General features: G+C 57.1%; 5 protein-coding genes and 1 gene segment (V, D, J or C); 3 read left to right on the forward strand and 3 right to left on the reverse strand.

Annotated features, from left to right (window-relative positions):
* The first annotated feature begins 603 nt into the window (after positions 1-603).
* LOC133628813 (feather keratin Cos2-3-like) lies at positions 604-1,314 on the forward strand. The gene has a single exon (XM_062018365.1). It carries the CDS (start codon positions 621-623, stop codon positions 915-917), a length of 297 nt encoding a protein of 98 aa, XP_061874349.1. The 5' UTR covers positions 604-620; the 3' UTR covers positions 918-1,314.
* Positions 1,315-1,440: 126 nt separating this feature from the next.
* LOC133628724 (T cell receptor alpha variable 1-1-like) lies at positions 1,441-2,663 on the reverse strand. The segment is given in 2 exon segments: positions 1,441-1,865; positions 2,151-2,663. Coding segments are annotated over 2 exon segments (474 nt in total).
* A 5,880-nt stretch (positions 2,664-8,543) lies between these two features.
* LOC133628770 (feather keratin Cos2-2-like) lies at positions 8,544-9,752 on the reverse strand. The gene is made up of 2 exons (XM_062017800.1): positions 9,362-9,752; positions 8,544-9,064 (listed from the first exon to the last, which is right to left on the reverse strand). The coding sequence occupies exons 1-2, from the start codon at positions 9,492-9,494 to the stop codon at positions 8,751-8,753; spliced, it is 447 nt and encodes a 148-aa protein (XP_061873784.1). The 5' UTR covers positions 9,495-9,752; the 3' UTR covers positions 8,544-8,750.
* A 601-nt stretch (positions 9,753-10,353) lies between these two features.
* Positions 10,354-10,656, forward strand: LOC133628868 (feather keratin Cos1-2-like). Its single transcript, XM_062018751.1, has one exon. The coding sequence runs from the start codon at positions 10,354-10,356 to the stop codon at positions 10,654-10,656; it is 303 nt and encodes a 100-aa protein (XP_061874735.1).
* Positions 10,657-13,311: 2,655 nt separating this feature from the next.
* On the reverse strand, positions 13,312-14,346 carry LOC133628769 (feather keratin Cos2-2-like). Its single transcript, XM_062017799.1, has 2 exons — positions 14,126-14,346; positions 13,312-13,828 (listed from the first exon to the last, which is right to left on the reverse strand). The coding sequence occupies exons 1-2, from the start codon at positions 14,256-14,258 to the stop codon at positions 13,515-13,517; spliced, it is 447 nt and encodes a 148-aa protein (XP_061873783.1). The 5' UTR covers positions 14,259-14,346; the 3' UTR covers positions 13,312-13,514.
* A 752-nt stretch (positions 14,347-15,098) lies between these two features.
* Positions 15,099-16,137, forward strand: LOC133628799 (feather keratin Cos2-2-like). Its single transcript, XM_062018238.1, has 2 exons — positions 15,099-15,319; positions 15,617-16,137. Exons 1-2 carry the CDS (start codon positions 15,187-15,189, stop codon positions 15,928-15,930), a joined length of 447 nt encoding a protein of 148 aa, XP_061874222.1. The 5' UTR covers positions 15,099-15,186; the 3' UTR covers positions 15,931-16,137.
* Positions 16,138-25,962: the final 9,825 nt, after the last annotated feature.

Genomic DNA, 25,962 nt, shown 5'->3' on the forward strand with positions numbered 1-25,962 from the left:
GAAACGCTGGGGCCTTTCATCCCAGAGCTCAGAAGCAGCCTTCACTGGGGAGTGGGCATGGCCCAGAGCTGGAAATGAAAAGGCAGCAGCGTTGGAAATGAAAGCACAGCCCATATCATTAGCTGCCACGGTTTGCATTTCAGGCGAGTGCGTCAGCAAATTGTTACCTCTGCAAAGGCTGCCTCAGGTCCTGCAGCCACGAAGGGCAGCTATAAAAGGCAGCCCAAGTCCCTGCTCTCTCATCCGCTTCTCCTGCCTCCTTCTCCTCCTCGGGAACAGGTGAGTCTGAAGCCCCTTCTCTTCCCCTTCCAAAGAGGGATCTCTCCTCCAGAAACCTCTCTGCTGAGAGTGCTCCGTCCTGTCCTGGGCTCTGGTTCTTCTTCTCGTGCCAATGGAAAGAAGGGAGAGGTCTGACTCGGTTTGGGAACTTGGAGGGAGCTTCCCACGTGCAGGCTGCTCTGTGGAGAGCGATGCAGAGCGTGTGGCTGCTGGCACAGCTTCCAGCTCCCCACTCGGTCGTGCCCGTGGCCGCCTCGTGCCAGTGTCCCCAGGCTGCTCCTCAGCCAGCGTGTGCTCTGCTCCCTCCTTGTTGTGTCCCAGGTGAAACGCCAGCGCCAGCCATGTCCTGCTACAGCTCGTGCCAGCCCTGCGGCCCGACCCCGCTGGCCAACAGCTGCACTGAGCCCTGTGTCAGGCAGTGCCAGAGCTCCAACGTGGTCATCGAGCCTCCTGCTGTGGTGCTGACCCTGCCCGGCCCCATCCTCAGCTCTTTCCCTCAGAACACCGTTGTGGGCTCCTCCACCTCCGCCGCCGCTGGCAGCATCCTCAGCAGCCAGGGAGTGCCCATCTCCTCCGGGGGCTTTGACCTCTCCAGCATCACCAGCCGCTACTGTGGCAGGAGATCCTCCCCCTGCTAAAGCCGCTGCTGCCAGCCCGGACGAGGACCTCCAGGAATCCAGCCGAGATGCTGGACTGAGGACACAGCTCACGGCCATCGCTTTGGCAGAGGCTGAGCAGCCAGGGCTGCCCTTGCACAGGAGGGCACCTGGGGCTCTCTGAAACCAGAGCCAACGTCTCGCTTCCCTGCCTTATTCCCTCTCCCATCTCCTGTCTCCTGTTCTGCTGGGCTGTGGGAGCCCCCGAGCCAAGCTGGGGCATCAGCTGGCCCCCATCCCTGCGTGGGGCAGGCAGCTGGATGCCCTGTGGGATCTCCCCTGTGGGTGATGGGCACAGACTTTCTGCAGCTGCTGCTGCTGCTGCTCTTCCTGCTCTGGGAGCCTCCTCTAGAGATTTCCCACCTCAGAGTCATTAAAGTTTTCTGCATCCCAGCCTCTGCCTCTGAATAATCCTTTTCCTGGTGGGCACTGCCTCGTGTTGCCAAGGAGCAAAGGCAGGGCCTTGGGTGGCAGGGACAAGGTGGGGGCACAAGCTGGGCTTCGATCAGTGCCAGAGCAATGAGGAGCTGCCACATGGGGCAGTGGGGCCCTTGCAGCCACTGTCTCCAGCAGCTGAGCAAGAACATCCCCTCCCTGCCCTGGGTTGTTGCACAGCCAAGGAAGCTCCCTGCACCGCGGTGTCTTGCACAGCACAGAGGTACAAGGCACTGTCAGAGACCTCGACTTCCTCCAGCTGCAGGAGGCTGTATTTCCCTGTGGTGTTCAGCACAGTCCTGAAACGGCCAGTGACCTTCTGGTCAGATCTTGCTTGATACGAGAGCAGCTGGGGAGCTTGGCCTTTCTTCTGCTGGTACCAGAACAAGCCATAGAAGCCAGAACTCTGGTATGTGCAGGTAGTTTTGAAGGAGTCCCCCTGCTGCAGTGTGACTTCTCTTTGTGGCTGGGTGACGGTGACCTGCCCCATGGTGCCTGGAAGAAAGCACAGAGCAGATGGATCAGAAGAGAGAGGCAGAGAGAGGGTTCAAAGGGCCTCTCCCCCCCTAGGAGACAGAGAAGGTTTCTGAAGTATCTCTGCTTTCTGCCTACCAACAGCAAGAGCACCTTGAGAGAAGCAGGGCAGAGCCACAAATGCCAGCTGACATTTATCACAGCTTTCCTGGCTTTCAAGAGTATTTCCCCATATGGTCTGATGAAGCTGCTGAGGGTTTTGCCAGAAGAAGAAGTAGGTGCTGAGGAAAAAAAGGCAGGACTTACCCAGCAGTGTCCCCAGAAGGACAGTGAGGACGAGGGATCCCAGGTGCATGCTGAGACCAAGCTGCCTGTTTGCTGTGTGAGAGAGTGCGCAAAGCAGCTCCCAGCCCCGAGATGACAGAGCTGCAGGAAACCACTCTGCTGGGGGAGCAAAGGAAGAAGAGCAGAGCTCTGTCCTTGCTGTGCCTGCAAGGCTCCTTCTGGGCTTTTCCCTCCTGCAGCAGCCAGCCCTGTGGCTGCCTCAGCCAAAGGCAGCATCAGCATCTCCCCAGGGAGGACCCCAGGGATGCCGGTGCTGGGAAGGGGCTGTTCCTGCTCAGCTCACAGGGCAGCCCTCACCTCCCCAGCTCCAGGCGCCTGCTCTGCTGCACAGCCACTGCTGGGACAAGGGGCAGCTCAGAGGCTTTCTGCCCACCCAGGGTACCCACCTTCCCTCAGGAGGCCTCAGATTCTGGGATCTTCTGGGAACAGGAGGCTCTTCTGTTTCCCTCATCTCCTGTTTCTTTCCTCAGTCCCCTGGGAACCAACATCTCTCTCCCATACAGGAGCTGGGGCCTGGCTGCTGCTGAGCTGCAGATATCACTTGGCAGTCTTGGCCCTCCCAGGTGTCCTGCATTATTCCCTGCCAGATCCTGAATGCAGCCTCAGAGCTGGTGGAGTGCAGCTGAGGATGAGCACACAGCTGAACAGCCCTGCTGGGGGGGGGGGATCCAATCCACAGCTTGCTTACCCATTTGGGTGCCCAAGGGGCTTCTCAGCCCCTTCCAGTACCTCACAGAGACACGGTTGGACAGGAACACAGCCTGAGTTTTCTTTGGCACCCCTGAAGGCCTCGGGGCCCTCAGTTGCTACCGTGGCTCCTGAGCTGACATCAGTCCCTGCCGGCTGCCAGCGTGGCTGCTGCCGACAGCTTCCCACACAGCTTCCCCTGAGCAGGGCCAAAAGGGGCTGTGCAATACAGACTCAGCATAACAAGAGCCCCCTCCTCCAACAGCGGCGGCTGGTGAGTGCTGAGGGAAGAGTCCGAGCTGCACAGGCAGTGGGGACACTTCTCCTGAGCGCTCGCTGCTGTGTCCCGCTCCGTTTTGGCGGCTCGTGGCTGTTCCCGAGCCTGCTGGGGCAATGAACCCTCGTGGCAAGGAAGGCCAAGAGCACCCTGGGCTGCAGTGGGAAGAGCATGGCCAGCAGCACAAGGCACCCGATCCTCCTTCTTCATGATGGTTAATGCAGCGAGGCCAGCAAGACGGGGCAGGGACCGGAGCATCTTTCCTGGGAGGATGGGCTGCGAGGGCTGTTGGTGTTCAGCCTGGGGAAGAGAAGGCTGGAGGGGCAGCTTGGAATGGGTGTAATGGGAGGGAAGGAAAAGGAGAGACTTCTGAGTCTGCGGTGCTTGGGACTGCACACCTCTGCTATGAGGAAGCTCTGTAGGGGTGAAATTACTGTTGGTGAAATGCTCAGCACAAGGGAAAACCCCCAGACTTCAACCTTCCCTGTGTATCAGGTGTGCAAGGGCCAAGGAGAGGTTGTTTAGCACTGGGAGGGCTCTTCTCTGGGCAGTCAGGCTACTGCTGGGCTTCTGCCATCCCTTCAAGTCAGGAGCTGCTGGACATCAGAAACAGATGCTGGGAGACAAGTGGAGAGAGGAAGCAGAGGGGCAGACCACATGTGAGCATGGGGCTGATCCATGTGCTTGCCTGGCCAAGGCAGTTGCTCTGCCTTGTTTGCCCCTGTGTCAGTTGTTCCCTGGAAACACAGTTATCAAGTCCAGACGGGACAGAGTGCAGGGTGATCCTTCACTCTGTGCCTCAGAAGCGTGTGACCAGGGGTCTTGAACAGCTCTGTCAGCTCCTTGAGCCACTGGCTGGGGACTGACTGGAGCCCACAGTCTCTTGCCAGAGGCCTCCTGACAGCTCTCACTCACCTCAGACCCCCAGCCCCTTGGGGCAACTCAGCAAATCCGTGTTGGACTCACTCACGGAGTAGGAACCTGGCAACTCCTGAGGTTATGGTCAGGGTGTCCAGCCCAGAGCTTTTGCCTGTCTCCCGGGCCTCAACTCCAAAGGTGCCGAGTCCAAACAAACAAGCTGGTTCTGACAACCCCGGGCAGCTGTAGTGAGCGAGTGGCAGTGCCTGTGACCTCCACATCCCCTTCTCCTCTGGCTGTGGATGTGGCGTGACTTTATAACACTCTCGGGAACATTTGGAAAGCCCCGTGAAACCCTGTAGCTGGAGGGTGTCACTGTTCCCGTGTCCATGTCCCCACATCCGTGTCCCTATGTCTCTGAGCCCGTATCTCTAAGTCTCTGTGTCCGTGTGTCTGTGTCTGTGTCCCTGTGTCAGTGTGTCCCTGTGTCCTTATCTCTACGCCTGTGTCCTGTGTCTGTGTGTCCCTGTCCCTGTGTCCGTATCTCTCTACGCCTGTGTCCTGTGTCTGTGTGTCCGTGTCCCTGTGTGTCCGTGTGTCTGTGTCTGTGTGTCCGTGTGTCCGTATCTCTACGCCTGTGTTCTGTGTCTGTGTGTCCGTGTCCCTGTGTCCGTATCTCTACGCCTGTGTCCTGTGTCTGTGTGTCCGTGTCCCTGTGTGTCCGTGTGTCCGAATCTCTACGCCTGTGTCCTGTGTCTGTGTGTCCATGTGCCTGTGTCCGTGTGTCTGTGTCTGTGTGTCCGTGTCCCTGTGTCCGTATCCCTACGCCTGTGTCTCTGTGTCGGTGCCGCTGTCGCTGTCCCGGTGCTGCCGGAGCGGCGGGCGGCAGCGCCCCCTGTCGGCCCCGCCGTGCCGCCCGCGGCGGTTCGTGCCCGGCCGCAGCCCCGGCTCCTCTCCCCGTGTCTCCCACGGCGCACCAGTACACGGCCGCGTCCCCGCGCCGGGGCCGGGAGAGCCGCAGCCCGCTGGACCGCCGGTCTGCCGACACCGACAGCCGCCCCGGCGGCGACCGCAGCTCCTGGGACGCTCGAAGGCCTCGCACGAGGAATTCGGGACCTCGGCCCGGGAACTGACGGTACCAGTTGATGAACTCGTTTAACTTGATGTTGGGGTGAGAGCAATTGATGGTGATGCCGATCTCCTCGCTGGTCTCTGCCCGCGGCTCCTGCTGCACCTGGGCTCTGCCCGCAGCCACTGCCGAGAGAAAAGAAGGAAAAGCGCTCCAAAGCTGCTCTGCCCAGCTCTGCCTGCTGCTGCCCGCACTAAGCCCGCAGCCGCCGCCAGCAGCGTCCCGACGTGATGAGGAGAGGAGTTTGCACAGGCTGTCAGCAGGTGCCCCGATGGAAGTGGCCCTTAATTGCTGTGGGAGAGCCGAGTGCGAGAACGCCGGGGGAAGGCTGGACGTGTTGAGGAAGGAAAGGGAAGCAAAGGCAAAAGAGGGAGGACGCGGCGAGCGGGAAGCAACGACTGATGGGCGATCCGGCAGGAGCCCGGGGAAAGGCAGGAAAGAGCGAGCGCCGGACACAGAAGCGAGCGCTGGGTTCTGTGGGGGCTGCAGCAGAGGGAGGGAAAGACGGGAGGCCGCTTCGGGATAGAGGTCGGTGAGGAAGCGCCGAGGGAGCCGCGGGGACCCCCAGGCTCAGCCCCGGCCCCCCGCAGCCCCGCGCACCCAGCAGCAGCGCGGCCAGCCCGGCCAGCCCCGCGCCCCGGCCCCGCCGCATCCCGCCGCTCCGCCGCCCGCGCCTCGCTGTGCCCAGCCAGCCCCGGCCCTGGGCTCCGGCCCCGCCGCCTCCTCCACAACGCCCCCTTCTCTCCCCTCCCCTCCCCTCCCCTCCCCTCCCGGCACGGCACGGCACGGCACGGCCCTGCGCGGCCGCCGCTGACAGCTCCGTCAGTGAGGATGAGGGATCCCAGGTGGGTGATGAGCACAGACTTTCTGCAGCTGCTGCTGCTCTCCCTGTTCTCATTTCCCTCCTCTATAATTGTTCTCGTTTCCTTCTTTAGCAGCATTACAGTTTTCTATTCTAGCCTCTGCCTCCACTTAGTCCTTTTTGTTGAGCTGTCAAGGAAGGAAGAGTGTCTTGCGTGGCAGGAGTAAGGGGGGGGTATAAGCAGACCTATCATGATTCGTAGAGGAAAGGGAAGATGGGACACAGGGCAGTGGGTCCCTTCCAGTCAGTGCGTTTTTGAGCTGAGGAAGACATTCTCTGCTCCTCCTGAGTCAGTGGAAATCAGGCCTTGCAGTTTGGCACCAGGTCTTTGAAACTCTCCCTCATAACATCCTTCTCTTTAAACTGGAGAGAGATGGATTTGATGGGTGGACTGTTTAGTGGATAAGGAATTACTCCGATGATCAGAGAATAGTGGTCAATGTGTCAATAGCCAGATGGAGACCAGTTACAAGTGGTTTCTCTCAGGGCTGTGTATTCAGACCAGTACTGTTTCATATCTTCATGAACAACATATTGGGACTCAGTGCACCTTCAGCAAGTTTGCAGATGACACCAAGCTGAGTGTTGCGATTGACACACCTGAGGGACAGGATACCATCCAGAGGGAGCTGGACAACCCAGAGAAGTGGGCCCATGTGAACCTCACAAGGTTCACTGTTAACAAGGTCAAGTGCAAAGTCCAGCACCTGGGCTGGGGGAACCTCCAATATCAATACAGGCTGGAGGATGAAGGGATTGAGACCAGCCTTGCAGGGAAGGACTGGAGGTTACTGGTGCACGATGAGCTGGTTTTGAGCTGTGAATGTCCACTCACATTACATAAAGTGAAGCGTATCCTTGGCTGTATGAAAAGAATTATGACCAGCAGCTCAAGAGCCCCTCTATTCTGCTCTGGTAAGAGCAACCCTAGAGTACTGCATCCAGCCCTGGAATCCTCAAAAGAGAAAATAAACTTACCTGTTGGACTGGGTCCAAAGGATCACAGGGATGGAGCACTTCTCCTATATGGAAAGAGACTTGGGGCTGTTCAGCCTGTAGAAGAGAAGGCTCCAGGGACACCTTATTGCAGGCTTTTTCAGTACTTGAAGGGAGCCTTAAGAGAGTTAGGGACAAACTTTTAAGCAAAGCCTGTTTCAACAGTGTCACCAAAACTGGGGATACAGTCATTACTGCCGCCGTGGCAATGAGAAGCAGCGTTCCTGCATGGGGCAGCACTCCAGCCGGCGTGCGTGCTGGCTGCTCTGTCAGATCAGTTTGGGTTACCTGTGACACACACCTGCAACACACTTCTGGAATGGTTTACACATTGGTTCTGTTTCCTGGAACTTACCACCGGGATCGGCCGCTTTACACACGCTCGCTTTATTGGGTCAGTGGTCCTGGTGGTCTCCAAAGACCCTTGGTGCTCGCTTCTCAGTTGATCTCTTGGTGAACGTTAAAGTTTTCTGCCTTCTATAGAGGGCAACATGGCTGTTCAACTCCACTGCTTCTCTCCTCATGTTGAAACCCATTTTCCCTGCTGCCTGCCTGATATGGTCACTGCTGTTTCTTTTTTCTTGCCTAGGGTTACAAAACACTTTGTTCCTAATCATCCAGAGTCTTAACTCCAATCTTACCTCTCACATGTTTACAGATGCTGTCTTTACCAGTGCAACGTCCCCCCTTTGAGCCTTCCTAAATTCGGTTTCTGGGAGTCTCACTTCAACTGGGTAATGTTGATCATAGTTTTCACTTCCAGGTTTCAAGATACAAAAGTCACAGTCAGTGAGACGACTCCCATAAAGAGTTGTCTGACCCATGACAAGTTTGGGTTAAGGCCAGTAAGTTAGCCAGGACCAGTGAGGTCCCTCCTCTCTTTTAACATTTTTGTGGCCAAATGATGTAGCTGGCTGATTTTAACACATTCCTTTGAATTCTTCACACCCATGTTAGTTTATTCTTTGACTTTGGTTGCATTTGAACCCTTACAAGAGCCAGAGAAAGGGCCTCTGGCCACTTTAAAGATGTTTCTTGACATCTCTTCCTGATTTGTCGTTTTAGAGTTTGATTCACTCTTTCTACTGCTCCACTGGATTGTGGCCTCCATGGGGGTGTGTAAATCTTACTCAGTACCCAGGACTTTCCTTAGTTGTTGGATTATATCTGCAACAACATGCGGGCCCCGGTCTGATGACATTCCTATTGGCATCCCAAATCTTGGTAGTATCTCTTTGGTCATCTCCTTAAGTTTGGTCTTCTCCATGGGGCTCTTTCAGTTTAGAGAGCCTCTCTGTCTGCTTTGTAAGCACTGGAAGAATGTGATGAGCCCCCCTCTCTGAGCATTCTGTTCTAACAAGAGAAAAGACCAAACTGACCAAACTCCTTCAGTCTGTTCAGCAGCAGACACACCTGGGTGAAGCTGACAACAAACCCAACGCTCCCAGCCTGGCTGGAGCCAGTGGAAGCCTTTGTCCATGTGATAAAAAGACTGGAAAAGCAGTGGCAGAAGGAAGGAGGACTTGGAGGCCCAGGCTTGGATGCAGCACGACTTTAATGGGTCCAAAGATGAGAAGGGGGTGTCTCAGAGAGAGCACCAGAGGCAGCCAGCAAGAGCTGGCCTTGGGAGAAGGGGAAAGTCAACAGCAAAGGAAAGAGAGAGAGGAGAGCAGAGCCCTGAAGCTCAGTCTCGTGCCCGGCACCATGTTGCGAGGCCTTGAAGGTTCTTGGCCAAGGAGGGTGCCGGCAGCTTTAGCAGGGGCATCTGCTGCCACAGTAGCGGCTGGTGATGCAGGAGAGGTCAAAGCCCCCGGAGGAGATGGGCACTCCCTGGCTGCTGAGGATGCTGCCAGCGGCGGCGGAGGTGGAGGAGCCCACAACGGTGTTCTGAGGGAAGGAGCTGAGGATGGGGCCGGGCAGGGTCACCACCACAGCGGAGGGCTGGATGATGATGTTGGAGTCCTGGCACTGCCTGCAGCAGGGCTCAGTGCAGCTGTTGGCCAGTGGGGTCGGGCCGCAGGGCTGGCAGGGGCTGCAGCAGGACATGGCTTTGGGATGGAGGTGACCTGGGAGAGAACGGGGCGGGGGGAAGCAGAGGCCGGGGCCACGTGAGAAGCAGCACTGCACCCAGCCACAGTGGAGACAAGGCACCTCCTGGCCCAGCACACGCTGCCCAGCTCAGAGCCCCTCTGAGCAGCCACCTCAACTGAGTCCCAGCCTGTGTCTGCAGAAGCCCCTCTGTCCCCTTCCCTCCCTGCTGAGAAGCGGCTGCCAGCCCCAGGCTCGCACAGCCCCTCTCACAGCAGCCGTGCCCGAGGAAAGCCCTGATGGTGGAGGAGGAGGACAAGAGGCTTCACACTCACCTGGATCCCAAGGAGCAGGAGGCGAGAGAAGTGGATGAGAAAGCAGAGAGCTGGGCTGCCTTTTATAGCAGCCCGGCCCTGCCTCGGGCCCAGAGGCACGCTTTCCGGAGCAGTAATTTCCTGACAAGCTCATGAGCAACGCAAACCATCTCTGCTAATGGCCTGGGCAGCGTCCTGGTTTCCTGCACTGCTGCCTTTTCATTTCCTTCATCATCAACCAGCTCTGGTTGACTCTGCTCCGAGCAGGACAGTTGGACTGGACCATCTCCAGAGGCAGCTGCCAACCTCACCGAATCTGGGATTCTGGGCGCTGGTGATTGGAACCTGTGGGTTGTGGTTCTCAAGATGGCACCGACATCAAATCTGTACAGAAGAGAAGCTGCACTCGCAGCTCTGTAGCCTGGCTCTTGCTCTACCAGCAGGTCTGCACAGAGATCTTCCTGGCCTGTAAGGCAAAAAAAAAAAAAGAAGGCAAGATAAGAGAAAAAAAATGAACCAAAATCACAGGCCATATCATTATCTGGGATGCTTTGCATTGCTGAGGAGCTGCTCAGGAAATTATTGCTTCCCAAAAGGTTTCCTCTGGACCTGGGGCAGTGCTGGAGCAGGATAAAAGCCATCGTAGGTCTTTCCTCTCTCAGCCACTTCAGTCTCCTTCCTCTCCTTTGGAAGCAAGTGAGTTGCACGCTCCGTCCTGTCCAGGGGCTTGGAGCTGCCGGGAAGCGTGGGGGAGGTTTGGCGTGGAGAGGGGCTGGGACTGGGCTGGGGGGACTCTTGGGCTCGTGGCTAGGAAAGAGCATTTCAGAGTCTGTCTCTCTGTGCTCGCTGCCCAGACGGACAGGCAAAGAGGCACGTGGGCCTCCTTGCACATTTGCCAATGCCCAGCCAGCACATGCCTTGTCTGCCTTGTGCTGGGCGGACAGGCTGCTCCTCACACAGCTCCGTGCTCCTCTCTGCCCCATTCTCTCCCAGCTGCACCTCCAGCCCCAGCCATGTCCTGCTGTGACCAGTGCCAGTCCTGCCAGCCCTGCGGCCCGACCCCGCTGGCCAACAGCTGCACTGAGCCCTGCTGCAGGCAGTGCCAGGACTCCAACATCATCATCCAGCCCTCTGCTGTGGTGCTGACCCTGCCCGGCCCCATCCTCAGCTCCTTCTCTCAGAACACTGTTGTGGGCTCCTCCACCTCTGCTGCTGCTGGCAGCATCCTCAGCTGCCAGGGAGTGCCCATCTCCTCCGGGGGCTTTGACCTCTCCTGCATCACCAGCCGCTACTGTGGCAGCAGATGCCCCTGCTAAAACCGATGCTGGTGGCCCCACACACGGACTCCCTGAACTCCAAAGACGGTACTGAACGGAACACGGAGATCCTGGCCATGGCTTTCAGAGGGACTGAGCATCCGTGGCTCCACCTGCAAAGGAAGGCAGAAGAGGAGCGCCTGGGCTCTCTGGGAACATGGCCCCTGTCTAACTTGCCTGTTTCTCCTCCTTCTCTCTCTTTTCTCTCTTGTCTTCTGCTCCCCTGGGCTGTGATCGCCTGCTAAGGGCCTCTCAGCGGCAGGCGAGCCGATGCCCATCACCCGGCCCAGGGGCAAAGACTCCTAGCTATGCCTTCTGTTTCCCGCACTGCAGGCCCCACTCAGAGGGCCTCCTTTCTCTCTTGCAACTCATTAAAGTTCTGCTGCATCGCAGTCTGGGCCTCTGCGTGCTCCTTCTCCCTGCGGACGCTCTGCCCGGCTGCCAGCGGGAAAGGTGTCCCCCCACGGAGACCTCGCATGCCACAGCAGAGCTGTGGGCACTCCTGCAGCAAGGGCAGGGCAGGGCGAGACACGGGCAGTGTGCTGCTGCCGAGACACCGTCCCTTGCAGCTCAGCAAGATGTCCCTCAGCAGCCGTCAGGGCCTGCGCGGCTGCCCCCTGCACGCAGACGCCCAGCTCAGCCTTCCAGCAGCCCCGCAGGTGCCGGGCAGCAGAGCGAGGTGCCGGCTGCCCATCTGCGCTGGCGGTGGCCCTGGCAGCTGCTGCTGCGGCCCAGTGCTCCATCAGCCCTCCCTGGCAGGCGGCTCTGGCCTCAGAAGGGTACCTGTCCCTGTCCCTGTCGTGGGAGCGGTGGCGGGTGGATGAGAGGTCGCTGCTCACACCCGCTGTGCTCCTCCCTGACATCTCTCCCAGGTGCTCCTCTGGACACCAGACCTGGTCCCTCAGCCGAGGAAGGGAGTGGGGCTGTTACTTGTGCACTTCCCTCTGTGACTCCCACTGCAAGCTGTTGTTTCTGTAGCGCTTTGATGGCAGAGGAATTGCACCCATAGTCATTACCTATGGGCACTGTGTAAAGAAAAGCAAAGTGATGCTTGTGTGTGGAGAACAATCCAAGAGCACCATTCACCAAAGAGCTCTACACCTTCCCGTGCCCTCCATCTGGCTTGGCATTCAGGTTTTTTCCCTTGCCTGGCCTTGCTTCTTATTGCCTTGTCTCTTACTGCTTTCCCTTCCCTTCCCTTCCCTTCCCTTCCCTTCCCTTCCCTTCCCTTCCCTTCCCTTCCCTTCCCTTCCCTTCCCTTCCCAAATCCCCACTGTTACAAAGTGAAAAGAGCCCTGCCTGGCTGCTCTTGACTAAGGTGTTTTGACAGGTTTAGGGGCTTGTTCCCTCCTAAAGGAAAGAAAAAGACTGCTTTGGAGTTGAAGCTCACAGGTCAGTTCAACGCATTCCGCCTGCCCCTATCTACACGTGAGGAAAAACATGACAGGTGGAACGAGCCGGCTTGACAAACTTGGGTGCTCACTACAAATACAGCGACAAAGAAATGAACACGTGAAACCTTGCATCTCCCTGGTGCCTGTACACTGCTTATGGAAAAGGGGGGCTGTGGAGCCAGCCAGAGCTCCTGTGCAGGGAGTCATGCACAGCACTGGGCTGTGACGCTGGGACAAGCTCAACGCAAGCTGTAAATGCCGAGGTGAGGAAGAAGAAGGGAAGCTGAGCTGATGAACTTCCTTCCAGCATCGGTTACTGGCAAACACGCTCTAGTCAACATGCTAATTAGCAGGTGGACACTTTTTGTCTGCACAAGGAGCATGTCCTTTTGGTTCTGTCCTAACACATTTCCTTCCCTCTCAGCAGGTTTTCCTTTCTCCTGTCTCTGTCTTTGCTTGTGAGGGGTTGGAAGGTGTGCTGAGCTAAGGGAAAGGTTTAGTCCCTGCTGCTGGGATCCCTGAGCAGGCTTTGGGTGGGTGCAAGTCAGCATGCCAACCAACCTCCTGCAAGGAGGTCAGCAGCTCCCCTTCCTCAGTACGTTATCAAAGTGGCCCATGGGTGATGGAGGGCTGGCTGCTCTTGCACAGAGCCTTTCCAGGGCAAAGACAGGCTGTGGTCGTGGTGCAGCCTTAGAGGCCCATAAAAGCTGCCCAAGCTTGGAGGACAAAGTGTCACAGAGCAGCCATGGGTTTTGAGCACTGGATACTCTCCTGGGGCCTCACTGGGACCCAACAGTGGGCTGAACCCAACAGTGGGCTGTTGGGTTCAGAGTGAGTGGGGACTCTGTTTGGTGACTTATACAAGTCCTAACATGTGAATTCCCTCAGCCCTGCATGTGTGGACAGCAGCTGGGCCCAGCCAGGCACTGAAGGACTGCTTGAGGTACCTTTACGACCTGTGCCCATGTGTGCTGGCCATGGACCCTTGAGCAGGTAATGCAGGGGAGAAGGTGGAGCTGAGGCTGGGGGCTGTCCCCAGACACCGTTGTTTCGCATCCCCACACCTGCCAGCCCTTGGAGCCACGTGCCCACCGATGAACCTGGGCTGTGGGAGGGCTTTGTCACCTCCAAGGGAAAGGACACCAAGCAAAAACCAGTGCAAGGCTTCCCATGCTCCCCCTCCTAGAGCTTTTCGCTGAGCAGAGTGGAAGAACCACCTTGTAAGGAAAGAGGACTCGGAGGCCCAGGCTTGGATGCAGCACGACTTTAATGGGTCCAAAGAAGAGAAGGGGGTGTCTCAGAGAGAGCACCAGAGGCAGCCAGCAAGAGCTGGCCTTGGGAGAAGGGGAAAGTCAACAGCAAAGGAAAGAGAGAGAGGAGAGCAGAGCCCTGAAGCTCAGTCTCGTGCCCGGCACCATGTTGCGAGGCCTTGAAGGTTCTTGGCCAAGGAGGGTGCCGGCAGCTTTAGCAGGGGCATCTGCTGCCACAGTAGCGGCTGGTGATGCAGGAGAGGTCAAAGCCCCCGGAGGAGATGGGCACTCCCTGGCTGCTGAGGATGCTGCCAGCGGCGGCGGAGGTGGAGGAGCCCACAACGGTGTTCTGAGGGAAGGAGCTGAGGATGGGGCCGGGCAGGGTCACCACCACAGCGGAGGGCTGGATGATGATGTTGGAGTCCTGGCACTGCCTGCAGCAGGGCTCAGTGCAGCTGTTGGCCAGCGGGGTCGGGCCGCAGGGCTGGCAGGGGCTGCAGCAGGACATGGCTTTGGGATGGAGGTGACCTGGGAGAGAATGGGGCGGGGGGAAGCAGAGGCCGGGGCCACGTGAGAAGCAGCACTGCACCCAGCCACAGTGGAGACAAGGCACCTCCTGGCCCAGCACACGCTGCCCAGCTCAGAGCCCCTCTGAGCAGCCACCTCAACTGAGTCCCAGCCTGTGTCTGCAGAAGCCCCTCTGTCCCCTTCCCTCCCTGCTGAGAAGCGGCTGCCAGCCCCAGGCTCGCACAGCCCCTCTCACAGCAGCCGTGCCCGAGGAAAGCCCTGATGGTGGAGGAGGAGGACAAGAGGCTTCACGCTCACCTGGATCCCAAGGAGCAGGAGGCGAGAGAAGTGGATGAGAGAGCAGAGAGCTGGGCTGCCTTTTATAGCAGCCCGGCCCTGCCTCGGGCCCAGAGGCACGCTTTCCGGAGCAGTAATTTCCTGACAAGCTCATGAGCAACGCAAACCATCTCCGCTAATGGCCTGGGCAGCGTCCTGGTTTCCTGCACTGCTGCCTTTTCATTTCCTGGCTTGTGCCACGTGCTTCCCATCGGAAGGCTTCTGTCAGTGCCGGGAGGAGAGGCCCGAGGATTGCCGAGGCACACGGACGTCAGTGCGGCACAAGACTCAGCTCCACGGAGTTGCCTCACTCCAACATCTGACAGCAGAGCAACCTCTGGGCGTGTGGAGGTTCGGCCCTGGCTGGGTACCAGGTGCCCACCAAAGCCTCTCTGTTGCTGCCCCTCCTGAACAGGGAAGGGGAGAGACAAACACGACGAAATGCTCGTGGGGTTAGAGAAGGACCAAGTAGATGGCTCAGCAATTGCCATCTTGGGCAAAGCAGACTAGCTTGGGCAGAATGAGTTTGGGAGAACTCCCAGCGATCAGAACAGAGTCAGGTATTGTGAAAAAAAACCCAAAACTCAAAACGCCTGCCCCCACCTCCTGCTTCTTGCTGGTTTTCTGCCTCCTCCCCGCAAGGCAGCAGAGGGGAATGCGTGACAGGTCACACTGCTCACCACGGCGAGTGCACAGACAGAAGCCGGGAGCAAGAGCAAAGGACGTGGGATGTCCTCTCAGGTGTCATTCCTTGGGCACGCAGAGCAGAAACGTGAGAGCGGTGCCACGGCCCGACAGCTCTGCCACAAACGAGTCTACAGGAACGGCCGAGGTGCTGCCTCCACACTGAGCCTTCAGTGCCTGGGCTGAGTCTTGTGCCGCACTGACGTCCGTGTGCCTCGGCAATCCTCGGGCCTCTCCTCCCGGCACTGACAGAAGCCTTCCGATGGGAAGCACGTGGCACAAGCCAGGAAATGAAAAGGCAGCAGTGCAGGAAACCAGGACGCTGCCCAGGCCATTAGCGGAGATGGTTTGCGTTGCTCATGAGCTTGTCAGGAAATTACTGCTCCGGAAAGCGTGCCTCTGGGCCCGAGGCAGGGCCGGGCTGCTATAAAAGGCAGCCCAGCTCTCTGCTCTCTCATCCACTTCTCTCGCCTCCTGCTCCTTGGGATCCAGGTGAGTGTGAAGCCTCTTGTCCTCCTCCTCCACCATCAGGGCTTTCCTCGGGCACGGCTGCTGTGAGAGGGGCTGTGCGAGCCTGGGGCTGGCAGCCGCTTCTCAGCAGGGAGGGAAGGGGACAGAGGGGCTTCTGCAGACACAGGCTGGGACTCAGTTGAGGTGGCTGCTCAGAGGGGCTCTGAGCTGGGCAGCGTGTGCTGGGCCAGGAGGTGCCTTGTCTCCACTGTGGCTGGGTGCAGTGCTGCTTCTCACGTGGCCCCGGCCTCTGCTTCCCCCCGCCCCGTTCTCTCCCAGGTCACCTCCATCCCGAAGCCATGTCCTGCTGCAGCCCCTGCCAGCCCTGCGGCCCGACCCCACTGGCCAACAGCTGCACTGAGCCCTGCTGCAGGCAGTGCCAGGACTCCAACATCATCATCCAGCCCTCCGCTGTGGTGGTGACCCTGCCCGGCCCCATCCTCAGCTCCTTCCCTCAGAACACCGTTGTGGGCTCCTCCACCTCCGCCGCCGCTGGCAGCATCCTCAGCAGCCAGGGAGTGCCCATCTCCTCCGGGGGCTTTGACCTCTCCTGCATCACCAGCCGCTACTGTGGCAGCAGATGCCCCTGCTAAAGCTGTCGGCACCCTCCTTGGCCAAGAACCTTCAAGGCCTCGCAACATGGTGCCGGGCACGAGACTGAGCTTCAGGGCTCTGCTCTCCTCTCTCTCTTTCCTTTGCTGTTGACTTTCCCCTTCTCCCAAGGCCAGCTCTTGCTGGCTGCCTCTGGTGCTCTCTCTGAGACACCCCCTTCTCATCTTTGGACCCATTAAAGTCGTGCTGCATCCAAGCCTGGGCCTCCAAGTCCTCCTTCCTTCTGCCACTGCTTTTCCAGTCTTTTTATCACATGGACAAAGGCTTCCACTGGCTCCAGCCAGGCTGGGAGCGTTGGGTTTGTTGTCAGCTTCACCCAGGTGTGTCTGCTGCTGAACAGACTGAAGGAGTTTGGTCAGTTTGGTCTTTTCTCTTGTTAGAACAGAATGCTCAGAGAGGGGGGCTTATCACATTCTTCCAGTGCTTACAAAGCAGACAGAGAGGCTCTCTAAACTGAAAGAGCCCCATGGAGAAGACCAAACTTAAGGAGATGACCAAAGAGATACTACCAAGATTTGGGATGCCAATAGGAATGTCATCAGACCGGGGCCCGCATGTTGTTGCAGATATAATCCAACAACTAAGGAAAGTCCTGGGTACTGAATAAGATTTACACACCCCCATGGAGGCCACAATCCAGTGGAGCAGTAGAAAGAGTGAATCAAACTCTAAAACGACAAATCAGGAAGAGATGTCAAGAAACATCTTTAAAGTGGCCAGAGGCCCTTTCTCTGGCTCTTGTAAGGGTTCAAATGCAACCAAAGTCAAAGAATAAACTAACATGGGTGTGAAGAATTCAAAGGAATGTGTTAAAATCAGCCAGCTACATCATTTGGCCACAAAAATGTTAAAAGAGAGGAGGGACCTCACTGGTCCTGGCTAACTTACTGGCCTTAACCCAAACTTGTCATGGGTCAGACAACTCTTTATGGGAGTCGTCTCACTGACTGTGACTTTTGTATCTTGAAACCTGGAAGTGAAAACTATGATCAACATTACCCAGTTGAAGTGAGACTCCCAGAAACCGAATTTAGGAAGGCTCAAAGGGGGGACGTTGCACTGGTAAAGACAGCATCTGTAAACATGTGAGAGGTAAGATTGGAGTTAAGACTCTGGATGATTAGGAACAAAGTGTTTTGTAACCCTAGGCAAGAAAAAAGAAACAGCAGTGATCATATCAGGCAGGCAGCAGGGAAAATGGGTTTCAACATGAGGAGAGAAGCACTGGAGAGTGAGGTGTCAGCTTCCTATCTGTGCTGGGGGTGGCCCTGGGAACTGCTGCTGCGCCCACAGCTCCATCAGCGCTCCCTGGCAGGTGGCTCTGGCCTCCGCACTGTGCTCTCACTGTCACTGGGTCTTACATGTGCTACACATTCTGTCAATGAAAAGTGCCAGATGGAAGATGCTGCAGGCCAGATCTACAGCTTTGGAAAATACTTTCCCACAACAAGCAATTTGCTGTTTGCTAAGCTCAGCCAGAGACCTCAGCCCATCCTAAGCCTTCAGAGCAGAGGTTAAGTCTGCAGTTATGTGACATCCTTTGCTAGGATTCTCCTTCTGATGAGCAGCTCCCTACATCTGCCTGTTGGTACATTCCCAGCTTGAGCTTTCCACTAGAGATTTGGAGTCTTGTCCTACTGAAAAACAACAGGACAGGTAGAACCTTGGCAGGAGGGAGCAGAGAGTCCTTCCAAATGTCATGGAGTGTGCAGTCAGTACTGCGAATAGTCTCTCCAGACACAATCACAAAGCCACACACTCTTCCAGAAACCACAAGCTGAATCCCAGTGTTGCCCAAACTACTTCCTGGCAATTCATGGGAAAGACCAGAGACAATATTAGACAATATTCCCTGAGTTTGAACTTGGCCATTCAAAGTCATTTCTCTGGCTGCACCAATAATTCCAAACCAAACCCACGACTACCCAGTGCTAATACTCTAGGTGGCCACCCAGGAACCTTATGAGCTGCACTTTGTGGTCCCTTGGGATCCCAAGAAATCTGCGTACTGGAATAGGTGCAGGATTGTGATCATTTGAGCCACGACTTCACACTTTACAGATCGTTGGAGCTGAGTTGATGGCACTGAGAAACAGAGATCCTCACAGCAAGCTGGGCTGGGCAGGGTCCCACCACCCCCAGCTTCCACACAGATAACACAAAAGATTCCAACACTTGTCAGCTGCATCTGCCTCATTTCTACAGCCGAATTTCACCAAGGCTCTGGTAAGGTGACTTTGCTTCCCTACAACTGGCAGCATTTGTGTAATTACTTCTTGTGAAACTTGCAAAGTTCAACAGTTTCTTTATGGACAGTGTGCATCATGGGCTGTCCTGGTCATAAAATCATGGAATCATTTTGGTTGGACAAGACCTTTAAGAGCAAATCCAAACACTAACAATGCTACCGAGCCCATCACCAAACTAAGGCATGTCCCTCAGCACCTCATCTGTGCATGTTTTAAATGTCTCCAGGGATGGGGACTCCACCACCTACCCGGGCAGCCCATTCCAGTGCTGAACAACCCCTTGGTGAAAGTTCTTCCTAATCTCCAACCTAAATCTCCTCTGGGGCAACTTGAACTCATTTCCTCATGTCCTATCTCATTCATTACTGGAGAGATCAACCCTCAGCTCACTGTAACTCCCTGTCAGGGAGCTGCAGAGTGCTGCTGTCTCCCCTCAGCCTCCTCTTCTCCAGGCTCAACATCCCCATTCCCTCAGCCCCTCCCCAGCCCCTTGTGCTCCAGCCCCTTCCCCAGCTCTGTGCCCAGCTCTGGCCACGCTGCAGCCCCTCAGTGTCCCTCTGGTAGTGAGTGAGGGGCCCAGCACTGAACACAGCCCTGGAGCTGCAGCCTCCCCAGGGCCCAGCACAGGGGGACAATCACTGCACTGGGCCACCTGGTCACGCTATATCTGCTGCAAGCCAGGATGGCATTGGGTGACACTCTCTAACCCCATCCAAGGCGAAGCACTCGAGAGAAGCAGCCTGGGGAAGCATCAGACTGGCCAACCCCTTCTGAGGGGAAGCTGCTCTCTGGGGCAGCACAGCCACCACACTGGGCTACGTGCATCTTGTGAACACGTGTACTATGGTGTTAAACAGAATGGTGACCTCTCCAACTAAGGGGGCAAAAGAGATATGCTTTGGTCCAGGGGACGCGATTCCACCCATAGGATAGGACTCAAGAAGAGTGTGGCCAGCAAGTCAAGGGAGGTTCTGCTCTCCCTCTGCTCTGCCCTGTTGAGGCCTCATCTAGAGTCCTGTGTCCAGTTCTGGGCTCACCAGCTCCAGAGGGACAGGGAACTGCTGGATAGAGGCCAGTGCAGGGACACCAAGATGATCAGAGCACTGGAGCATCTTCCTGATAAGGAAAGGCTGCAGGGCCTGGGGCTGTTTAGTCTGGAGAGGAGGAGACTGAGGGGGAAGCTCATTCATACTTACAAATATCTGGATATGGTGGGTGTCAGGAGGCTGGGGCATCACTTTTTGTGTTGTATCCAGTGACAGGAAAACGGGTGATGAAAAAAAGTTGGAACGTAAAAATTTCCATTTAACCATAAGGAAAAACTCTTTCCCTGTTTCAGTGAGGGAGCCCTGGCCCAGGCTGCCCAGGGAGGGTGTGGAGGCTCCTGCTCTGGAGGCCTTCGAAACCCACCTGGACACGTTCCAGTGTGACCTGATCTAGGTGGACTTGCTTTAGCAGGAGGAGTTGGACTGGATGATCTCTAAAGGTCCCTTCCAACCCTACCATTCTATGATTCAATGATTTTATGACTACAGAGAGTTCCCCGAGTGGCAGAGCAGGAATCTGGAGCAGGAGCACATCACAGCTCCACTGTCAGGCCATACTACAAGAGATAATGGGTTTAAGAGTTGATGATTCCTAATAAAATACCTTTTGCAGCTGTAATATTGTCAGCTTGTTGGTTTTGGAAAGTGCAGAGAAATTTATAAGGCAGAGAGTATCATAATGCATGACTAAGCACAACCTATGACAGTCTATGTTGACATTCACAGCACAATCATCCCCAACACCTCCTCCCATAACCAGCCTTGAGCAACATCTCTCTCCCTGGACATACTGGGAGAGAATCTGCATGCAAAAGACTGACACATGAGCATAGGCTGGATTGCAGCAGAACTTTAATGAGTCAAAAAGAGAAATGAGGTTGCTATGCGTTAGGGTCCCACTGCAGGGAACAACCAGTGACAGACAGGAGTCTGTCCCCCACTGCCGTGGCAGAGATCCCAGCCAGTGTCACTCTGGCTACCCCAGATAGAGAGCAGCACCAGCAGCCCTTCCCTAGACTGGCTTTGTGGGGCTTACAGAACAGGGTGGCAGAAGAGAACAAAGGCACGGGATGGAAAGAAGAGCAGGGATGAAGGTAAAGGCAGGCACAGGCCGTGCTCTGTGAGAGCCCAGGCTGGCCCCGTCCTTTAGCAAGGGCTGCTGGGGTGGCTAAGCAATGCTATAAGAAACAAGAGGTTGCTACATCCCAAGCAGGGACCATCCAGCGGCTCCCTGAGGCCTTTACCGGGGACATCGGCAGCAGCTTTAGCAGGGGAGGCTCCTCCTGCCACAGAGGCCGCTGCCAAAGGCGGAGAGGCCAAAGCCCCCGGAGGAGATGGGCACTCCCTGGCTGCTGAGGATGCTGCCAGCGGCGGCGGAGGTGGAGGAGCCCACAACGGTGTTCTGAGGGAAGGAGCTGAGGATGGGGCCGGGCAGGGTCACCACCACAGCGGAGGGCTGGATGACCACGTTGGAGTCCTGGCACTGCCTGAAACAGGGCTCATTGCAGCTGTTGGCCAGCGGGGTCGGGCCGCAGGGCTGGCACGAGCTGTAGCAGGACATGGCTGCGGGACGGAGGTGACCTGGGAAACAAGGCAGGGGGAAGCAGAGACCAAAGGGTCAGTACCGAGCACTTCTGCAGCCCATCAGAATGGAGAAAAGCCACGAGACGGTGATAAGAGCGGTAGGTGCTGTAGGGAAGCACACTGGCTTCTGCTTCCCCTCCTTCCAAAAGAGCCCTGCAGAGAGTAACAAAGCCCAGGGAGATTCCTCCTGACCCACAGCTAAGGAGACACCTCCAGGTCACGCATTCTACCTCCTTGTCTCTCCTGACACAAGCAGCCCCAAACACAAGCGTAGGACCGTGGTGCAGCCGTGTGCTGAGAAATCCCACAGGAGGAGACACAGAAGAAGGAGCATAAAGACCTTCAGACCTACCTTGCTCACAAGGAGATGGAGGTGAAAGGAGTAGATGAGAGAGTGAGCAGAAGGGCTCACTTTTATACTGCTCCTGCGCTGCCCCAGGCCCACGGCCACTGCACACGGGCAGTAATTATCCAGCAGAGTCACCTCCAGAGCAAAATGCCCGTCCTAATGGCTCAGGTTGTTTTGTGGTTTCCATCACTGCTGCCATTTCATTTCCTCGTTTGTGCCACGCTTGCTCTGCAATGCAGGCTCCTTTCATGTGCTGGCATGAGAGGCCTCACCATTTTTCAGGCAGGGGCTCACCCCCGGTCCCAGGGAATACGGCTGGTTTTAGCATTAGGGTTGGTGGGTCTCGTTTCCAACGCCCTAAAGGCATCCGCAGACTGCAGAAAAACCCATCGCTGCAGCACAGGCCAAGAAACTCCCCCCGGCTCCCCACTACATGGGGGCTGGCAGGGCCCTGCTGTGCCATGTGCCTGAGGCTGCTCAGGGAGGGGGTGTGCTCAGAAAGGCCCTGGCTCCAAACCAGCTCACACAGTACTCCAAGGAGGTGACGCACTTGCCTGCCCTGCACACATGGACGTGCAGCTGGGACGTATCCCACGACAGCCAGGGAATGCCTGTAGTAGGCAAACGGCCTGGGACAGCCTCTCCCTGCCCACGGGGACTCACACTCGAGCTTTGGATGGGCTATGTGTCAGCCTTCTGGCGTGACGGTCAAGTCAGGAGAGTGCTCTCTGCAGCCCGTGTCCTCTGAAGGTCTGGTTTCCCCTGCAGCCAGGGCAGCTCCGGCCCTGTTCCAGCTTGGATGTTGCACTTAGGAAAATGGTCTAGTGGTGAACAGGGCTGTGACAAAGGCTGGACTCAATGATCTAACTCAGAGGTATCTTCCAGATGAAACAATTCTGTGATTCTATGACTCTGTGTCCGAGCCCTGGGCTGCGCCCAGACACAGCTCCAGGGGGCCCCAGCGGCCATGGCCCTCAGCATGACCTTCTTCCAGCCCTGCCACAGCTCAGGAGGGCCACAGCAGTCCACGGCTTGTTTGGCAAGAATGTCCAAGCCTTCCTGTGTCATGAAGGTCAGGGTGCAAAGCACGGCCGAGGTGCGTGTCTTTCCTTTGTGCAGAGCCCTCGGGGTCACATCTTCTGCCTGTACTCGCATGATCCTGCTCGGGAAAGCCTTGGGCATCTCATCCCAATGCTTCAAAAGAGCCTCGGTGGCTCCACGGTCCCGGCACAAACGAGGAAATGAAATGGCAGCATTGAGGGAAACCAAAACACAAGCTGAGCCATTAGGAAGGGCATTTTGCTCTGGAGGTGACTCTGCTGGATAATTACCGCCCGTGTGCAGTCACTGTGGGCCTGGGGCGTCTGCAGCAGTATAAAAGTGGGCCCTTCTGCTCACTCTCTCATCCACTCCTCTTGCCTCCTTCTCCTTGGGAACAAGGTGAGTGTGATCCCCTTGCCTGTCTTCCTCCTCCTGCCTGTCCTGCCTCCTCTGGCACTTCCCAGCACACAACTGCCTTTTCCCCCTCTGTCGGGTCTGAGGCTGCTGGCCACGGCAGAGGGAACGTGCAGCATGGAGAGGTTTTGGCTGGTCTGAGCTGTCTGCTGAACTATGGGACTGGGCTGGGAGCTCTGTGGCCATGGCTGGTCTCGGCCACGCTCTTTCGAGCTGTGGGAATGGGTCTTCCTTAAGGAGGCTGACACGCTTCTCTTAACCACCCCACGTGCTTTCTTTTCCCCCCGCCCCGTTCTCTCCCAGGTCACCTCCATCCCGCAGCCATGTCCTGCTACAGCTCGTGCCAGCCCTGCGGCCCGACCCCGCTGGCCAACAGCTGCAATGAGCCCTGTTTCAGGCAGTGCCAGGACTCCAACGTGGTCATCCAGCCCTCCGCTGTGGTGGTGACCCTGCCCGGCCCCATCCTCAGCTCCTTCCCTCAGAACACCGTTGTGGGCTCCTCCACCTCCGCCGCCGCTGGCAGCATCCTCAGCAGCCAGGGAGTGCCCATCTCCTCCGGGGGCTTTGGCCTCTCCGCCTTTGGCAGCGGCCTCTGCGGCAGGAGGAGCCTCCCCTGCTAAAGCTGCTCCTGCACTGGGGCCTCCGCTCACAGAAACCTCCTTCCCTTCCTCTCCTTCAGCTCATTAAAGTTCTGCTGCGTTGCACCCAATGCCTCTGTGTACTCCTGTCTCTTTCAACACGCTCTCCCCAGCTGCCCACACAAAGACATGCTGCTCAGGGCTGCTTTGGGAGGGGGTTCTCGAGAACGTTCGTGTCGTGACTGTCAGCACACGCTTGCACTGAACAAGCTCAGTTGTGCACCCAGTGATCCTCTAGTTTCTCTCATTTGCTGCCTGGTTGGGTCGGTTCCGAGTCACCCGACACAGGTCAGTGACTGCCAGCTCCTTGGCTGTGGAAACCTTCGCTTTCTTCTCAGTAAGCTCAACATTTGAACAAGGGCAGTAGGGGGACCAAATGTGTTATGAACAAGACACAGGCACTTGCTTCCAAGGAGAGGCCAGGACAACCCATCCCAACCACAGCATTCTCGGGACACAGCCAGTGCAATCGGCTGCCTCAGCACAGAACACTGTTATCACACACTCCTGCAATGCTTTGGGTCGGCAGAGACCTTTAAGGATCATCTCATCCAACCCTCCTGCCAGAGGCAGGGCTATCAGTCACCAGATCACGGTGCTCAAACCGCTGGCAAATCTCATCTTTAGCAGTTGCAATGATGGGGCATCCCACCACTCTCTGGGCAACTCGAAAAACCTTCCCCTGCAGCACCCCCCAGAACCAGCCCTGACCAAGCATGATTTGCAAGCACCTGCCACCCAGGCTCTGGCCACCTCAGGCCATGCCTCACTGTCACAGCACCCAAAGCCACCTCCTCGCAGGCCAGCATCACACCAGAGTCCCAGTCGGGAAGAGGAAGGTGTGTTCCCGGATCCCCTCCACGAGACAGCCCCCACAGCGCAGTACAGACGGCAACGCCAGGCCTAAGCGTGGAGCCATTGTTTCCATTAACACCTTCACAAGAGCAGACACAGAGAGAAGCAGTTCAGCAAACAGAGCCCCTGACCTGCACAGACACCTGCTAGCAAATAACTGCTACAGCCCCTGCGTGCTCACTTCAAAACCGCCCATGTCTCCAGCCCCACGCATATCAATAGCTCACGAGAACGAGGACAACTTTGTTAGGAGCACAGGAAGAACGATTACACTCCAAACAACCCCCTGTCGCACAGGCACGTCAGAGGCAGAAACCTGGGCAGCACTAACGGGAAGCAGAGGCAAGAGCCTGCGACCAAGCGCCCGGCTCTGCCAAACGATGGAGAAGTCAGCTGCAGGTAACTGCAGCAGGGGAAAGGGGGAGCACCGACGCATGCGGGCCCACCAGCAGCCACCAAAGACCCTCTGACAGCACGCACCGCAGACATTTGCAGTGACACAGCAGCACAAGGACAGCAGGCAAATTACTAACCAATCATTAGCCATGGCAGCGTACGACCTGTGTGGAAACACGGCGCGGAAACCCGTGTCAGGTGTGTTTGAGTTGTGCAGCTACCACCGAGCACTCCGGACGGCGCCAACCTGAATCCGTCAGCGACGTCTCTGCTGAGAGGGTGACCCTGCGCGAGCTGCACGCTGGGTCAGCAGCTCAGCACTCGGACAACACCGCAAAGGCTGAGCTGGGCTGACGTTTGCTGCCTGCCAGGGGCCCACCCGGACACTCTGCCACTACCCCTCCTCAGCGTGAAAGAGGAGAAGAAAGAAGCTGACAGCCTCGTGGCTCAACAGTGGTAAACAGTGTAATGAGGACAAGAAAGCAAAGCATGCTGAAGCAAAGCGCACAGATTTCTTCTCTGCTTCCCACCAGCAGCCCATGACTGTCCCCTCCTGGGAAGCAGAGTCACAGGACCTGTTACAGGTCCTTTGCACGACAAACGGCTCCATAAGGAATGCCCCACAGGCCCCCTCCTCCTCCTTTCCCGGAGCAACTCCTGCTGATCCTGATGTCATACTGTATGTAAGAAGCTTTTGGTCAGTCTGGGTCAGCCATCCAGGCCGTGTCCCCAGTTGGGCTGCTGCACAGGCACTGCCAGGCAAAACCCAGAACGTGAATGTATTCTCAACACCAGCCTAGCTACCACCAGAACGAAGCAGTACGAGGGCTAATACAGTGAGACCTACCCCCGCCCAACCAGGCAGACTGATTACAACCCTGCTCCCGCTCGCTGCACAACCATCCGGAACAATCCCCACTCTAAAGCATCCCTGAGCAACATCTCTCCGCCTGGGCAGCTGCGGAGAGCACCGGCAGGAGAAAGGATGACGCCGAGACAGGGACTGGGATGCAGCAAAACTTTAATGAGCCAAAGGAGAGGAAGGGAAGGAGGTTTCTGTGAGTGGAGGCCCCAGTGCAGGAGCAGCTTTAGCAGGGGAGGCTCCTCCTGCCGCAGAGGCCGCTGCCAAAGGCGGAGAGGCCAAAGCCCCCGGAGGAGATGGGCACTCCCTGGCTGCTGAGGATGCTGCCAGCGGCGGCGGAGGTGGAGGAGCCCACAACGGTGTTCTGAGGGAAGGAGCTGAGGATGGGGCCGGGCAGGGTCACCACCACAGCGGAGGGCTGGATGACCACGTTGGAGTCCTGGCACTGCCTGAAACAGGGCTCATTGCAGCTGTTGGCCAGCGGGGTCGGGCCGCAGGGCTGGCACGAGCTGTAGCAGGACATGGCTGCGGGACGGAGGTGACCTGGGAAACAAGGCAGGGGGAAGCAGAGACCAAAGG

The sequence above is a fragment of the Colius striatus genome, chromosome Z (assembly GCF_028858725.1).
Source record: "Colius striatus isolate bColStr4 chromosome Z, bColStr4.1.hap1, whole genome shotgun sequence".
In the NCBI taxonomy this organism is placed as follows: Eukaryota; Metazoa; Chordata; class Aves; order Coliiformes; family Coliidae; genus Colius; species Colius striatus.

Excerpts from the sequence above, each read along its gene's own strand:
- LOC133628770 (XM_062017800.1), bottom strand. The coding sequence starts at position 9,494 with ATGAGCTTGTCAGGAAATTACTGCTCCGGAAAGCGTGCCTCTGGGCCC. Across the intron at positions 9,065-9,361 it reads TCCTGCTCCTTGGGATCCAG|GTCACCTCCATCCCAAAGCC; the intron begins GTGAGTGTGAAG and ends GTTCTCTCCCAG.
- LOC133628868 (XM_062018751.1), top strand. The coding sequence starts at position 10,354 with ATGTCCTGCTGTGACCAGTGCCAGTCCTGCCAGCCCTGCGGCCCGACC.
- LOC133628799 (XM_062018238.1), top strand. The coding sequence starts at position 15,187 with ATGAGCTTGTCAGGAAATTACTGCTCCGGAAAGCGTGCCTCTGGGCCC. Across the intron at positions 15,320-15,616 it reads TCCTGCTCCTTGGGATCCAG|GTCACCTCCATCCCGAAGCC; the intron begins GTGAGTGTGAAG and ends GTTCTCTCCCAG.
- LOC133628813 (XM_062018365.1), top strand. The coding sequence starts at position 621 with ATGTCCTGCTACAGCTCGTGCCAGCCCTGCGGCCCGACCCCGCTGGCC.
- LOC133628769 (XM_062017799.1), bottom strand. The coding sequence starts at position 14,258 with ATGAGCTTGTCAGGAAATTACTGCTCCGGAAAGCGTGCCTCTGGGCCC. Across the intron at positions 13,829-14,125 it reads TCCTGCTCCTTGGGATCCAG|GTCACCTCCATCCCAAAGCC; the intron begins GTGAGCGTGAAG and ends ATTCTCTCCCAG.